The sequence below is a fragment of the Mesitornis unicolor genome, unplaced genomic scaffold (genome assembly GCF_000695765.1).
Source record: "Mesitornis unicolor isolate BGI_N332 unplaced genomic scaffold, ASM69576v1 scaffold12216, whole genome shotgun sequence".
NCBI classification, from domain to species: Eukaryota; Metazoa; Chordata; class Aves; order Mesitornithiformes; family Mesitornithidae; genus Mesitornis; species Mesitornis unicolor.
In genome coordinates, this window is record NW_010191754.1 from 1 (window position 1) to 16097 (window position 16097).

Genomic DNA, 16097 nt, shown 5'->3' on the forward strand with positions numbered 1-16097 from the left:
GCAATGACCTCAGCCGGCTCCCTCAGCACCCACAGGTGCATCCGATCTGGACCCATGGATTTATGGATGTCCAGATTGCTTAATTGCTCCCTAACCCAGTCCTCATCAACCGAGGCAAACTCCTCCATAGTCCTGGCTTCCTCAGGGGCACGGGGCTCCTCAGGACAGCCTCCGACAGAGTAGACAGAAACAAAGAAGGCATTCAGTAACTCTGCCTTCTCTGTCCTAAATCCCTTCAGGTGTACTTGTGGCCTCTGTCCAATTCGCCCATGGTCAAATTTAGGAATAGATTGTCCAGAATAGAGGCTACTGTCTCACTTGTTTTCACTGATTCTTTATGTCAAAATGATTATGCATCTTTAAGTGTTTTAGAAACTGGTGAAGAACAGTTGTTCTTTGTCTCCACAGATACAGAAAGCGTTCCAGTATTTTGCCTAATGGCCCAAAGTTTCAGACTGAAGACAGATCTGAAGAAAGAGGATTACCATTTTCTGTTAGCATGAGGCATGCTTTTGTTCCCTTTCCAGGTAATGCCCAGATCCTGCTCTGCAGCAGCTATTTGTTAAGAATATAGCTAACAGAAAAATCCTAGACCTAATAGGAGTTAAGAATACATGACAGTGTATGTCTGAATGAGCAGCCCACTTGGAAAACTAATGCAGTAGTTAGCATGCCCTCAGAATTATTCACAAGACTGTAACGGAGAGCATTTCAGCTGGGGAAAGTATTAAAATGTTGTAATTCAAATGTTCACACCTTTATTTTTTCTTTAAGAATACATATTTTTTAAAGAGCTCTGCTTAGGCAGCTCTTAATATACAAATCACACTCCATCTAAAGTTCTTTCTCTCCAGATGTCGGTTCTCGTGTTGCCTGCCCTGGCTCGGTACAGGTCTGTTGGTCTGCCCTCTGTGCCAATCATTCCTGTGAGGTGCTAGGCTTCTGCACAGACACCTGGACAGACACTTGTCTATGTGTTTTTGGTGGCTTTGGAGATGTAGCGGCTGGGTGGAAAGCAGGCAGGCCTGGGCGTTGGGGAAACAGGCAAAAATGTGTCTGATTTAATTTCTGCTTTTTTTTTTTTTTGGCACGACTTTTAGCAGTGGCAGATGCAACCCCTAAAAATATTTGCAAGAAAACGGAGACTGAGGTTGCATAGAAATGGCTGTGGAAAACTGTCAGAGCACAAGGTGCAAGGGGAGCTTCAGTCCTTCCTGCTGTGGTTATGCCTCTTTCAGGCTACCCTACATGAGTGAGGGAAAAGTCCTGTGGTTTAGCAGTGTGTTTTGTATCCTCTTTGGGCTGGTACCACACAGGTGTGAATGATGGCAACCGTCAAGTTGATGCGGTTCAGGCCTCCAGTTTCTCAGGGGATGGAAGGTCGTGTGTTTGGAATGATATTTGAGTAATTTCGGAAATAATGATTTCTGCTCCCTTCCTGACTTCAGGTGGCTTAATCTTGGCTGCTGATTACTCGCAGCTTGAGCTGAGGATCCTTGCTCATTTGTCTTGTGACTGTCGACTCATTCAAGCCTTGAACGGGGGTACTGATGTCTTTAAGAGCATTGCAGCAGAATGGAAAATGATTGATCCTGAAGCTGTTGGAGATAGGACCAGGCAGCAAGCTAAACAGGTAATTTTTAGGAAAAAAATTCAGCAGCAGCTTTCTGGGCAGGAAGGTTCAGTGATTAAAACGTCAGGGAGTCACAGTAGTGTGGCTTTCTGTTTGGCTTGGGCCGTGATTCTTCAGTAATTGCTTTGTATGTCCTCCCACTTTCCATACGTTTCAATTGGAGCTGTCTGGGTTTTGGGGGATGAGGGTGGAGAAAAGCAGCATGAATGGCTCGGACTCAGAGGTAGTCTCTCTTCTTGAGTGTTTGCCTTTGTTCCTAGACACTTGTCTTCCAGTGAATCTCATTTTGGTTTGGCTCTGCTTTCTCCGCATGGCTCACCATATGGTCGCGGTTCTTCACGCTGTCCTCTGGCAGATTTGCTACGGAATCATCTATGGAATAGGAGCAAAATCTTTAGGCGAGCAGATGGGGATTGATGAAATCGAAGCTGCCAATTACATTGACTCCTTCAAATCAAGATACACAGGTTCGGATGTGGCTGTTTGGGAGCTGCGTGGTGATGTGTTTTTTTTAATCCCTTCTCTCCATGTCTCTTCAAATCCTAAATTTGTCTCAGCCCTCTGCTATCTCTTTGGAAAAGCTTTTCATTTTGAAAATGTCCACTGCATGAGTGCAGCAGTTTGATACTCCATGTTTTACTCTGCGCACTGGTTCTGTTCATCTTTAGGACCTTGTTGTTTGCTTACTACATTAATTATTTTGTTGTTTGGGTTTTTTTAAGTAATTAATAAGCCCTGGGGATTCATTTTAAAGCTCCTGACTTTCTGAATAATAAACACTTTTTTTCTTGTTAAAACACACAGCTTCAAAGGATATGCAATACAACTTTAGACCACACTTCTTGTGATTTTTAAATATAACCATTTCTGCTCTTGTCTTTTACTTTCATTGAGTTTTAAACTGTTTTGCATATAACCCTTACATTTTTAATCCAGCTGTTCAGAGCAGCTCTCCCATGTTTTGTAAAAATACATTGCTGCATTTCTAAGAAGGATTTTAATTTTTAGGAAAGCTATAGAGAGAGTAGAGCTACAATCAGAAATACATGGAGGGCAAAGGAGATGAGAAACAGCTAGCACTAATCCTAAAACTTAGAAATGAGCTGGAAAATTATGTTCTGAAGATTCAGGGTTTGTTGTGTTAGGTACAGAAGCTGAGAAATGGTGTCCTATTAAGAGACTGTTTGTTCTCCAGTAATTTCTGGACTGTCTCTCCTTCAAGACCACTAGAAGTGACTTTCTGCTTCCCCTCTCTCGGTACACGTGCATACACACAAGCTCCACAATGTACCTTGTATTGTAACTTCACTTCTTACGGATTTTCACTTACATGTATTGCCAGGCTGACATCTAAATTACACACCCAATTAATTGACTAATGCTGTCAGTCTTGGTCTTGAATAGCTCCTTTTAGGTTTTATATTTTGTAAAACTTGGAAAGAAACTGCCTGAAGTTAACTTCAGCGCAGTTGTTACCTGAACTTGCAGTGAAAGAGACTCTTCCCTGTCTCACCTTTCTCTGACCCAAGTTTCTTTTTAATGCTCTTGGTGGATTCACTCCTTCTGTTGCAGAGTGCAGGCGGGTGAGTTGCTTTCATCCGAGAGTCTGAAGTGACGCGGTCTGAAGTCAGGCAGCCTGAGGCATCAAGGGCTCTGACTTCTGCTTTCAGCTTACTCCCGTCCTTCCCCTTGTCTTTCCAGTGCTGGCCCAGGGCCTGACCTCTCCATTATCAGTAACACACGTGTGATCCTCTGTGCCTGGGCACTGGGCAGAACGGGCTTCCTACCTCCTTGTGCACAGCCAGACATCCTGACACTCTGCACTCCCTCCCACCTCAAAAGTCTTAATAGGTTTCCCAGCAGAGCTGTGAACAGGCTGAATGAGTGATCGCGTGTCCTTGTCCACTGACAGGGTCTAAGAAATTTAAAGAACTACCTGTGTGCTGCGTGGGTGTCCCAGACTGCTTTCAGTCACCCCAGCGAGAAGTCACCATGGGACAGCAGCTGTATTAGGGAAAACTTTCTCTTGCCTTTCACAGGGATTCAGAAATTCTTGAAAGAGACAGTGAGGAGCTGCAGAAGAGATGGGTTTGTGCAGACCATCCTGGGAAGACGGAGATACCTGCCAGCTATCAAAGATCCAAACCCCTACAGTAAAGCTCATGTATGTTGAGTGCAGTGCCTTTTTATTAATTAATAAATTATTAGATTTCTTTGCAGTTTTACAGAGTCTATGAATCACAGAATCACAGAACGTTAGGGATTGGAAGGGACCTCAAAAGATCATCTAGTCCAATGATCTAGGCTCCTATGAGCCACCTTCGTCATGACCTTCCTCTTCTCACTTAGTTCATTGCTCCCTCAGTTGTTCTCTGAATACCAGAGCTTTTGTCACGGTCTGCTTGACGCCAGTCTTCTGCGACTGGGCGTGCCGCTGTCATCACAGTGCTCACCTCGCTTCAGAACTCCCACGTTGGAGCTGGAGTGAGTAATTTATTGAAAAAAGTGGACATGATTTTTAAAAGCCTCCACACAGTGATGTGCTTTAACTCTTCAGGCTGAGTAGCTCCCACTCAGCAGTCTTCGTATGTTATACGCTGTCTGCACTTGAACAAGAAGGGGCATTTAAGTCCTGTATTTTTGCGCATTTGTTCCTTATTTCCCCTCAAAGGAAAATTGCTCTAACTTGTTAGATAAACACTTACCTAATATATGCCTTTGCACTGGCATTATTTGTTTTCAAGGTCATTCCAGACGTATCTGTCACAGACTCCACTTCAGTGAGAGTGAATTGACTCCCTGGGGAGATGTTGGTGCATTTCTGTGGGGAGGAAGCATTATGCTTCTCAGGTCGTGTGAAATTGAAGACTGGAGTGGAAGAGGGAGGAGGTGGGCGAGTTTGTACTCCACGTAGTTGAAAGGAAAACAAGAAGACTTTCAAAAAACATTTTTTGAAATGATTTGACTATTTAAGCTGAAGGATACTTCAGCATGCAGCTTTGTAGATGCTTTGTTTTCTGCTCAACTTTGATTTATTCTTTAAAACCATATTAAAGACCAGTTAATGAATTATCTTCACTTTTCATTTCAGCTTCCCCATTACTTTTTGCACACATTTCAGCTCTAATCAAAGAGACAAGAACCTTTGAATACAGTTTTCTTGTCTGAGGAGGGGATTAGGAGAGAGGTTGGTTGTGGGGAAAAAAAATGTCATTGTGTCATAGTGTGGTCTGGTGTGTTCTGGCACAGCTGCAACCTCTGGCAGTCAGGGTTCAGTGCAGTAGACCAGATCATTAGTCTGTAAGGTCCAGCTGCTTTCCTTTGCTTATCCATTCCTGATGCTTTTGAAGGTAGGCAGAAATGTCTCATGGTACTCTAACTTTGAGATTTTTCTGCTCCTTGTGAAACTGTTACCATGTGTTTACGCTTCTTCTTTACGCTCTTCTCAGACACCTGAAGAAATGTTGTGTCTGCAGCTAGTCTACAACGTCTCTTTATTTCAGGCAGATGTAACAAAGTCTTTACCTGGGGGTTTTACTGTGCCTGTATTTGGCTATGTATTTATCATTTTTAATGAAGTACGGGTGGCCTGCTGGATTTGGTGTTCTTTTTCGGGTGGGTTTTGAGAACAACTCTCTCTGTTTAGGCCGAGCGACAGGCTGTGAACACAACTGTTCAGGGATCTGCTGCAGACATTGTCAAAACGGCCACTGTCAACATTCAGAGACGCCTGGAAGCTTCCTGCTCTGTGCTCAAGTCCCACGGACACCTGGAGAGCTCCTTCCAGAGAGGTAAGACCGGTACGCTCGCCTCTTCTGGCACACGAGAGCTAAACTTTCAGTGTTACTAAATGAAAAAAAAATTGCCAGCAAACAAAAGGGCCTTTGGGCTAAGGGTGGGAGACATTTCATGTCCTGATAGTGGTAAGTCTGTGTTTAATGAGCAAAAAAGTCTCATAAGGAAGGAGGGAGAGTGTCTGCTCAACGCACAAACTGAAGCAAATGCTGTGATCGGATCAGAAACCCCAGCTGCCTCAAAGCAGACCTGGCAAAGGTTGGCAGTTCACATGTGATACGGTCTGTGATGCCACCGCAGAAATGTTCAAAAGCGGGAAGGAGAAACTGAGCAGATACTCTGGAACAACTTCTAGTTCCAAAAATACATTTATTTATTTGGTTAGAGTTAAGTCTGGGATTTGTTGACTAGAATTTGATGTACAAAGATTCCACAAGAGCATGAAGCACTTACCAGCATACATTTCTTCTGGCTGCAGACAGCAAAGCTGTGCTGGGGTCCTCATTCCCAGAGGAGTGCTACAGAGACTGTTTTTTGGTGTACAGTAGACTGTGTTGTTCATCAATCGTATATTTTTAGAAAGACAAGGGATGGCGTGCTGTGATTCTTTGATAGCTCATATGCCTCAGCCTGAAACATGAAGCTCTCTTAATATGAGGAGTCTAATTGGTAGGGCTGAGAAGGAAAACTAAGTAATTAATTGCTGAACCTCTAAAAATACATCAAGAAGTTTTAATTTGGAGAGACAAGATTCAGAGGTCTGCGATGCAGGAGGCGAGTGCTTGGCAGGACTCCCCATCCCCTTCAGAAGCAGCAGCTCCTGACCTGTGACCAGCCTCACTGTAGGAAGGCGAGTAGACGCCTTTCTGTTGGATTTTCCCCTCCTGATGCTCGCTGTTTCAAGACCGGGAAGGGATCCTCTTTCAGCGACTGAGAAATGCCTGTGCCATGCAGCATCCTGTGCCGTGTGGCTTCTCCAACATTGCTGCCTCAGTGTGAGGCTTCTGTGAGGAGCTGATGATGCTGTGAAACCCTTCCTGTAGTTGTGAACTGGAGTTGTCCTGTTAGCTAACCTGAGAAATAAATAACTTTTGAGACTGTCTGTGTGAGGTTGTGTTTGTTTATTTTTTCAAAAAGCTTTCACCATGGAACGGTTTGTTCTGTTTTATTTCTGTCAGGCAAGGCCTCCCAGGATCCTGCTTTTGTCAGCTGCTTGCTCGTTTATTCAAAAACTGCTCTTTTTTCCCTTCCGTGTTAAAATCAGGAGTAGTAGCTCCAGTTGCACATAACTGCACTTGGGAGGAGGCTTACTGCCTTTTTAGAGTAGCCGCTCAAATGATTTTGGAAGAAAAGCAGAATCCTAAATCATTGCCAGAGAGAACATGGTAAACCAACTTCTGATGAATCTTGACATGGTTTTGTTTAAAATGTACTTCTAAAGCAAATGGTTCAGGAGATGCAACTGTCTCTTGTTTCTGTTCTGATTCATATCTGTATAGCGTAAGGCTGAAGTGTTTATATCTAAAATGCTTTTCATTAACATTTTTCCCTCACTAGCTGTACAAATATTGATAAAATAGTACGGTTTTGTGGCTTTATCTCTAGGCATGGGCTTTTTAATTTTAAACTTCCTTGTGTTCTTTTTCTGTGTGAGGGTTTCTTAATGACAGGAACCGCCTTTGCGTAGGGTACCTAACGACCTGTGCTCTTCACCTTGGTAGGACAGCTGGCGAGGCAGAGAAGCAGAGGGATGTTACACCCCATCAGCGGGGGTTTCTTCATCCTCCAGCTGCACGATGAGCTCCTCTACGAAGTTGCAGAGGACGATGTCATCCAGGTACGGCCGTGCAGGGGCTTTTTCAGCTCTCTGCTGCGTTGCGATGTTTCAGACAAGCTTTTCTTCTAGGGCTCAGGTTCTCTTCCCTGGACCCTCTCTCGCTGTGTGCTGAAAGGTCTGTGCAGACGGTGTTAAACTGGATGTTTATGCTGCTGTTTATAAACTGGTGTTTATATTCTCGATCCCTTTATTTTCAGATTCAAGTTCATTTTTCCAATGTGTGCTTTGCTACTTAAACCAGCATTTTGTACAACTTCTCTGCAAGGCTTGATGAGTGGAGCAGCTTAATGCTGTTGACAGGTGCAGGGGGAAGTATTTCCTCGTTTGAAGGTATTTTTGCCTCCCCATTCACACTTGTGTCTGCAGGTGCCTGGCTCACAACCTGTATTGTTACAGCTGCAGTCTGTACTCTGTGCAGGGAAAGGAGGGCTCCTTGCTTTCTGGGACTTGTTTCCTCATTCCCTACCTACCCATCTTCCCAGTAGGAGAGTTATGGTGCTGGTTAGCAGCATGGCAGGCACAAGAGATGTGCGAGCGTTTTAGCTGTGTGTTGGCAGCTCACTGGTTTCCCAAAGCCTAAGCCGAAATGCAGGAAGGCTCCAAGGGTGCGCTTCCATAGCTCAGGGATGTCCGTCTGCCACTTCTGTTCTGCACATACACAGCTTTAATGACAAAAGGTCGTTTTCTGACTGCAAGCAGTAACTCCTGAGCTGAGAGAGCTTTCAGCTGTAGTCACTGGCCTGAGCATTTTCTTAAAAAAAAAAAAAATTCATTATTAATAAAAAGCTTAATATTTTTCTCTTGAATCTCAGCTCAAGCTTCTGTTTGTTTTGCCAGCTCTGGTCAGACATCTGCTGCTTCAATCCAGGCTGTTTTAGAGATGAAAAGGATCCTAATTTTCTTTCTGTAGAAAACTGAAATCCCCCAAGTATAGGCTTTTATGTCTTTAGATACTGACTCCAAGTTATCACGGTGTCTCCAGAAGAACTGGGACCAAGTGAGTAGATTTGCTTATTATTTATTGGATTGTATTTTTTCATTAACCAGCTCAACTCCAGGGGCAATCATCACCAGCTCTTCTAACCTCCTCCGGATCTATTTCTGTCCATAGATTTTCTGGGCAGTCACTTAAAACAGCGTATGTACCCAGGGCATGTTTCCTAAGCTCAAACTTTGCTTCTGTGTGCCAGATTTGCTTGTTTTTCAAGGGTTTCTGTCTAGCTGAGACAACCAGGTACTTCTTACCCCTTTGATTAACTGGGTTTAGGGCCAGAAAGGATCTTTTTTTTTGTGATAATATTCCCGCTGTCCTTTCAGGTGCACCATTAGCATTATTGTATAGTGGAGAGATCTTGGTTGGAGAGGATCACAGAATCACAGAACGTTAGGGATTGGAAGGGACCTCAAAAGATCATCTAGTCCAATCCCCCTGCCGGAGCAGGAACACCTAGATGAGGTTGCACAGGAAGGCGTCCAGGCGGGTTTTGAATGTCTCCAGAGAAGGAGACTCCACAACCTCTCTGGGCAGCCTGTTCCAGTGCTCTGTCACCCTCACTGAGAGGGATCTCTTGAAGTCTCTCCCTCTTAAGCCCCCCCCCCAAAGTAGGGCCTGAATGAATTAGTCCTTTTGAACTACAATATACCTTTTAGTAAAGAAGTGAGTACTTCTTGGTTTCTGTATCAGTGAGGTTTTTTCCATCTTGCTGGCACTAAAGCTTTATTATACTGTAAATTGTGTATTTCTTGGCTGCAACAGCGATTTTTTTATTCAGACAAGTTAGTTTGGTCACGTGCTTGATGCTGGCTCTAGCTTATTTTCAGCTGCTAAAGTGCACAAAAGAAAACTAAAAATATCTTTCCATGTATCTAGGAATTTGTGTTCCAGTTAGGGTATTTGTAAGAGAAACATGGCTAGTGATCATTCTGTCCTCATTTGCAGGCTATCAGTGAGCTAGCTTGCCTCTTTTAAAGGATCACATCGGGGTAATACCTGTTTTTTCTTGTGCTAAAAGTGTGAAATGCCTGGGGCATCGGGGCTTTCCTAGTCTGCAGAATGTCAAAGTGAAGGTAGGGAGCGTTCAGAGCTTATGAAGCAGCAAGACTGTGATGATATTGCCAGTGACGGCAGAAGGAGGCTTGACCTTCGACCTAGCAACGAGGGCTCAGTTGGGAACATAAAAGGTATAGGCTGGATTAAGAATCAAAGGCTGGATGCTTTTAAGCTGCTTGCTTGTTCCCAGCATCCTTGCGCTTATGTTTTTTAAGGTGGCCAGGATTCCCCCAAGTGGGTTTTCGCTGGCCATTGAGGACCCTGGAAACAACGCAGTTTGCTTAATGTACATGAAGTTCAGAGCCCAAAGCCCCCCAGGTCAGGCTGTTGGTGGCTCCATCTCTTCCCATCAGCTTCCCCAGGAACCTCACGCAGGTTTTCATGTCTCCCCTGCAGCTGCCATTCCTTGTAGGTGCAGCAGCTCTAATCTGGTGTTCCTTGGTGTGTGCTGGACCTGTGACTATTCTCAGAGAATCTCCCCCTGGAGGGTTCATGTTTCTTTTGAAATACTGGCCCCCAAACTTGATCAAGGCTGCAGTGATTTGAGCAGAATGGAAAATTGATCTGTGTCACAGAAGCAACATTTTCTGTGTTGCAGAATTGCATTTGCTCTCTCACAACAGCGTGCCATGCTTAAGCCCTGTTTGGTTTGTGATCTCTGATAACCCCATTTTTCTTCCTGCCCAGGCAGTTATTTTTCATCCTATTTTTGAGCAGTAGATTATTTCTACCCTAGTTCTCTATCCTTCTTTCTACTCTGTACTCGTCTGTGCTGAATTACATCCTATTCCAAAGCATTTTTCTAGGTTATCAAGATCACTTTGAAATGTGATGTGTAAGAACGTAGGGTTTTGGAAGACAAATCTCCCCCTAATTCTTAGTGCTGTTGTAAACTCTCCTGCTCTGATCTCCTCAAATCCCTCCTCCATTCCCCAGTAAAAACTATGGAGGAATTTCTACTGTGAGGAAATGATGAAAATGCATGGAAGGGTCAGAAAGCTTGAGCAGTTCCCACGTTGACACAGTGGCCCCTAGCTGAGGTGAGGGGTCACAGTCATTTCACAGCCTCTTTTCATTCTGCTGCGGAAAGGTTTGTGGGGTGGGTGTGGATTGAAAGGTTCATTCAAATAAGCAATCAGGCCAGGCTGGACTCTGCATGGGTCTTGTGGTAGGAAGAGTGTCCTTTTATACAGGGCAGGTATTTAGAGTCAGGAAAAATAATCCAGTCTCTTACAATCCAGAAAGTTACAGGCAAAAATATCTGCTGGTTCCATAACTGTACTGAAGTGAGTGTTTTACAAATACTTTGGGGGGCAGCAAATGTTGCAGTTGCCTCAACAAAATAGCAAGGGTGAACCTGGGCAGTATTTCTAGCGCCTTCGCTGAATGTGATCCACTTTCTCAGAGGTCTGGGGTTTGTGTTTCACGGAGCACCTCTCACGTCTACACAAGGAGGAACACTGTTCTCTGCCTCTGGAGGATTTGGTTTGTGCCTTGCTTTCAGTACATTGAAAGAAAGACTCCACGGAACTCTTAGAGTTACGCAGCTGGGTGAAAGAGAAGACTCTGCAGGACTCTCGGGTGTTTGATGGATACTTAGTCTTGCATCTCTTCTAAGTAGTCTTAAACAGTACGGAACCAGTCACAACTCTGTGCTGCATAAAACGTTACTGGCTTTAGACAGTTTCTCCATTCGTAAACCCTGATCAGGATTAAAATGTTTGGTTGCGTTCCCATCAGTGGTAACTCAGTGCAAGTAAGCACAGGGGAGGACTCCAGGTGTCCGGCCACCCCAGCTACTGACAGAAAAACAGAGCATTGCAGTTAGGTGTACATCTGATGTCTGCCCTTCTCTTGTAGGTCGCTCAGATTGTCAAGCATGAGATGGAAAACGCCATTGAACTCTCAGTAAAACTGAATGTCAGAGTGAAAATTGGACCTAGCTGGGGAGCCCTGCAGGACCTGGAACTCTGAAATGCAGCTTTCTCGCCTGTGGTGAGGTGGAAGGCACCGTGGAGCGGGCAGGGCGAGGGCCGGCGAACCCGCGGGCAGCGACGGACTGGCGCGATCACCCTGTGTTGTGTTTCTGTGAACGTCATTGCAAGCTGCCTTCTGAAACTTGTGGTGGGAGCTGGTGTGGATTCACCAAGCCAAACCCTGCGAAAGTCAGACAGCGCAGTGAAGCGTGTTTACAGAGCTGTGACATTATTAATTGCTAAAAGCACAGTAGTATTTAAATGAATTCTGTTAAGCTATGCTTCATCTTATAATTTAAAGCAAAACCCCAAAGAGTAATGAATTTATTACATACGAAATGAGCTGGATTATTTTATTAAAACAGGGCACAACGGTAATTTGGCAGTCCTTGTGTGTAATTGTGTATAGGACAAAAAAAAACCTAATTGCACTTAATGTAGAATTTTAGGATCATTCTGCACTGAATTCTGCTGGCGATATTCAGGGGCTGACGTGGCTTTTCAGCTGGCTGGGCTTCTCACTAAGCGGCTGTGCCGTGTTCAGTGAGTGGAACCAGTGCTTGGTTGGCCTCTGACTTTTGGCCTTGAGAGAGCGATTGTTTGGACTCGCTTACAGTTAATGTAAAACCATCAGCAAAAACATTCCTCTTTGAAAGAATGAAACTCTATTAGTTGAAAGCTTACAAGCAATTCATATTTTTGTGAAGAAAAAGTAATCTCAGTCTGGCCAGCTGAAGTGACAGCCTCGTGGTGTTTGAGGTCAGGTGTGTTAGAGAGGTGTCGCTGGACAGTGGTAGGTGACCTTCCCTGGGAGCCTTGCTAAAAACTGCTTGGATTTCCCCCCTGCTTTGCCTCAGCATCTTTGCCACCATCCCTGTGATCGGGCGGAGTTTCTCTGGGAGTTTGGGCTTGTCAGGCTGAGCTGGTCCTGAGGCTGCCTGGGGTCAGCTGCCAGGATCAGATGCTTCAAAAGAGAGGGCAAGGAAGGAGCTTGCAGGGAATTAATCTGCTGCTGTTTGGTGATACTCTCCTCACTAACACCTTCTGGTCTGGCTAACCCTCACATCACATGGTTTCTCTTCCCTTCCAGATGGCTGTGATGGTTACATGAGTTCAGCTGGTTTTGTTAACTTCATACAATGCCTGACCTTGAATTCTGTCACTTTATTGTGTAGCCCCTGTATGTTACAAGAAAGAGAGGACAGGTGCCTCCCGCTATCTTCTTTGTGCCTCTAATTATTTTAGCAAGTCTTCTCTTCTGCAGTTCCTCCCTAATGCAAACATCTCCATCTTTCCATTCTTGCCGCCAATGAGAAATTTTCAAGCCCCTAATTATTCTTTCATTTCTGAATTTCTGCCAGATCCTTTTTAAGAAGTGTACTTTTGAAGTTGCCTTTACAGCCTGATCTGAGAGGACACGCACTTGGCTCTCAACAGCTTGTTAACTTCAAATGCGGCGCTTTTGGTGTGCCCATTATCCTGACATCAGAAGTACCCGGCACCGAGGTTGCAAGAAGGTGGCGAGTTTTAAGAGAAGCTAATGGGGCCTGCCTACAAAAGGCCGCATCCTGGACTCTGGTTCACCACCTGCCTGTTGTGCAGCCGAACAGACACGTGGTACTGAGTCAGAGCCCCAGGCGAGGAAGCCTTGACTGCCCTTCTCAGCACCGACTTGGCCTTCTTTCCTCTCTTGGATTTCACTTCACTTTGAGATTTCTTTTGTTTCCTTCCTGCCCTCTCTGTGCTGTGGTTTCCTACCACACCTATTAAAGCTTTTATTATGAACAGATCTGAGCCTCGGCACCCTGGCGTCTGACCATTTGTGTGCTCTGCCTGTGAAGATGCTGGGTTGGGCTCATTACCAATTCACATGGCCTAACGATTTCCTGTCCCAGGGTGTCGTGCAGTGACACACCTGTGCTGTATTTCAGGCCTCACCGGAGTTGCTGTAATTTGAGTTGCTTGTTCTTTGGCACATTATATTTTCCTCCTGCGTGCTGTCTTCAGAGTTTTGGAAGGATGGGTCTTGCATGTATTTCCCAACAAGCTCTCTAGACGAGGGTAGTGCTGATCAATAAGGCGATTGACACAGAACTAAACTTATTTTGCTAAACAAACTCAACGAGTTCATTTTAATTAAGCAGTAATTTGGAGCAAACAAGAAGATAAAAGGTGGTCACTGCTCCGTGCGCCAGGTGGCTGTGGTGTTTGAGTCATGATATTAGAGCTGTCTCTGAGCTGTTGCCTTGATTGCTGCTATTTACATTCCCTAATTATGATTAGACTATTAGTGAGACTAAGCACAAGAGGGCTTAGGTCTGGTAAACAGAGGTGCTGCTTGGAAGGGTGCAGCAGAGGATACCTGCTGTTTTCTGAAGCTGGTAGAAGGAGGTTGGCTGCTTGCTTTAATTTTGCCTGTGAGCCCCTCTCCCCCCCCACTTCTGATGGGCTGAGAGGCCTGTGTTTAGTTAGAAACTGGGCTTTTTTTTTAGTTCAGGAGCTGGTGGCCAGAGCACAGGCTTGCTCTCTGTCTTCTTGTGGACAGGATGGGATGCATCTGATTGTGTTTGCTCTGTCTCTGCAGTCCTCTCCTGCCTGGCGTTAGTTGGTGCTGCACAGCACGTGCAGTACCATGCGTGGTCTGGCAGCCCCAGAAGAGGAGGGATGAGTGCTGCAGAAGGGGTAGGAGTTGTGTTTGTTAGGGCAGTCTTGGCACCCAGCGTACACCGAACTGGCTACTGCAGCCCAGTGCTGCCTGCTGCCCTGCGCTGCCCTTGCCTGGCTGCTGCACCAGCAGGTGGGTGTCTGTCTGCCAAGAGGCGTGGGGTTGGGACCCAGCCCTGACAAATAGCTGTGGTTACCAGGAACGCCTTGTCCTTACACCACGTGAACCTGTGTGACCCAGTTCCTCACAGGGAGAACCCGTCCCCTTCGGCTGCTGAGCAGCCTTGCTCCGTTTGGTTCATATCCGCTTTCTTGTCAGAATGACTTAAGGTTGGATTCAGCCTGCTGCCGGTATGGGGCAGAGCTTCCCTGGACTCACAGCAGGAACTCCTGCCACTGATGTTTCATGCAGCTACTCTGTCCTTTTCCTCAAGTGCAGACCATAAGCTTGTTTAGCCTTGGTCTTTTTGCTACAGCTTTCCTTCTGTGCCTGCCCGCTGAAAGTGCTTGATGCCTGCGCTTATAGCTGGGCAGTGGCGGGGGAGAGGCAGGTGGCAAAAGATGACACACACGTAATTGGGTCTGGTTTGGTCCTTTTGCCTTTCTCTTGTGCTATTTGCATTTCATCAAGAAGAGAATTGCTATTTCCCGCTCTTTTTTTTCCCTGTAAATCCATAGCTGAAAAGAGGGAGCTGGAAGCTCAGTAGCTTTGGCTGACATTTTTGAGCCTCTCCTGGCAGAGCACCTCAAACACGTTGTCGGTCAGTGCCCTTAAACAAGCTCACTTTTGCCCTTTTGAGATTTCAGCTTGTAGGTGACTGCTTTTAACCTGCGGTGGAAGTGATGTGCAGGGTGCTGTCAGTCGGCTGAGAAGCCCAGGTACAAGGCTGGGGGTTGGCATTGCGGCTGTGGGTGCCCTGTGAGCTCCCTGTAGTACAGCACGGGATCATTAGCTGGGGTCCAGGCTCTGTCCCTGCACCAGCTGCTGGAGGAAGGGAAGTGACCGATCCCACCCCAAAAACAATTGTGGCTGCATTTTCCATATTCCTGAGCGATGTAAACTCCATCCAAAGGCTTTACATAAAATATGCACCTATGAAATATTATAAAGACTCCAGGAGTAGAGGTTGAAAAAAAGAGAGAGATCTACACCAACTATAATATCAATTCTTTCCTTTATTTCCTTTCCCTTTTTTTTTTTTTTTTTTCGGTTGTTACTGGGGACTCAAAACAGCCTCAGTTAAAGATGCCTCAGTTTTCCTTTTGTGCCGCTGATTTAGGTACCTGTGGAAACAGGACACGGTTAGCGCAGGAGTGTGTGGTTCACTCCAGCTCAGCCTTCGTTCTGAGATACAGGTAATGACTCATCAACAAACCCCACGCGTGTTCTGTCCGCATTTCCTTGACACTGAATCTGAATACTGGTTGCTATTTAAAAAAGTACAATGTTTGATTTGTTGGTTTAATCACAAAACAAAACACATGAATGGAAACATTTACGTGACTATTGCTTATACACCTAACATGACGAGTTGACTACAAATGCCACATGGAGTTCCTTAATGAGAGAGAGTGTGGTCTTACTGAGACCGTACCAAGGCAAAAAAACATTCAAGACTGAAATATACTGTGCTTGGATTCACCTTTAGGTTATGGAAAAGGATGGATGGAGGGAGCAGGGTATTTAAGGTGCGTAATGAACTGCAGTCTGGCTTTTTGCCTGTGTTACAATACCCACAGTTTAGAACTGGTGGAGTCCTGAGGTTGAACACAGCTCTTATTTAAGCTGCAGTGTTTTCTTCACTTCTTAAATTGTATACTGGAAAAAATTTTTAGTGTGCGTATCTTCATTAGAATGCACACGTTGTGGTGTGAAAGGAACACGTAAACTGCCTTAGAGAATTTCTGGTTGTGATAATTTTATACAGCCTGTGTAGTAAACAGAGCATTTCTGTTAAATGTTTGTGTAAGCAGTTATATTCAGGTAATACAGGGAATGTCTGATTGGTGTACTTAGTTGAACTGTAGAATTGTAAAAAAAAATGATTTAGAAAACAGGTCAATACACAAACCAAAACCTAATTCTCAAATTTCCCTTTTCCCTTGTCTTTTTAATTCAAGATTTGAAGCTTAAGTTAGAAC

At 45.0% G+C, this 16097-nt stretch overlaps 1 protein-coding gene across 1 annotated transcript; it reads left to right on the forward strand.

Annotated features, from left to right (window-relative positions):
- Positions 1-1347: 1347 nt before the first annotated feature.
- Positions 1348-11289, forward strand: LOC104542508 (DNA polymerase theta-like). The gene is made up of 6 exons (XM_010186847.1): positions 1348-1633; positions 1989-2100; positions 3673-3797; positions 5280-5433; positions 7150-7265; positions 11176-11289. Exons 1-6 carry the CDS (start codon positions 1421-1423, stop codon positions 11287-11289), a joined length of 834 nt encoding a protein of 277 aa, XP_010185149.1. The 5' UTR covers positions 1348-1420.
- The last annotated feature ends 4808 nt before the right edge of the window (positions 11290-16097 follow it).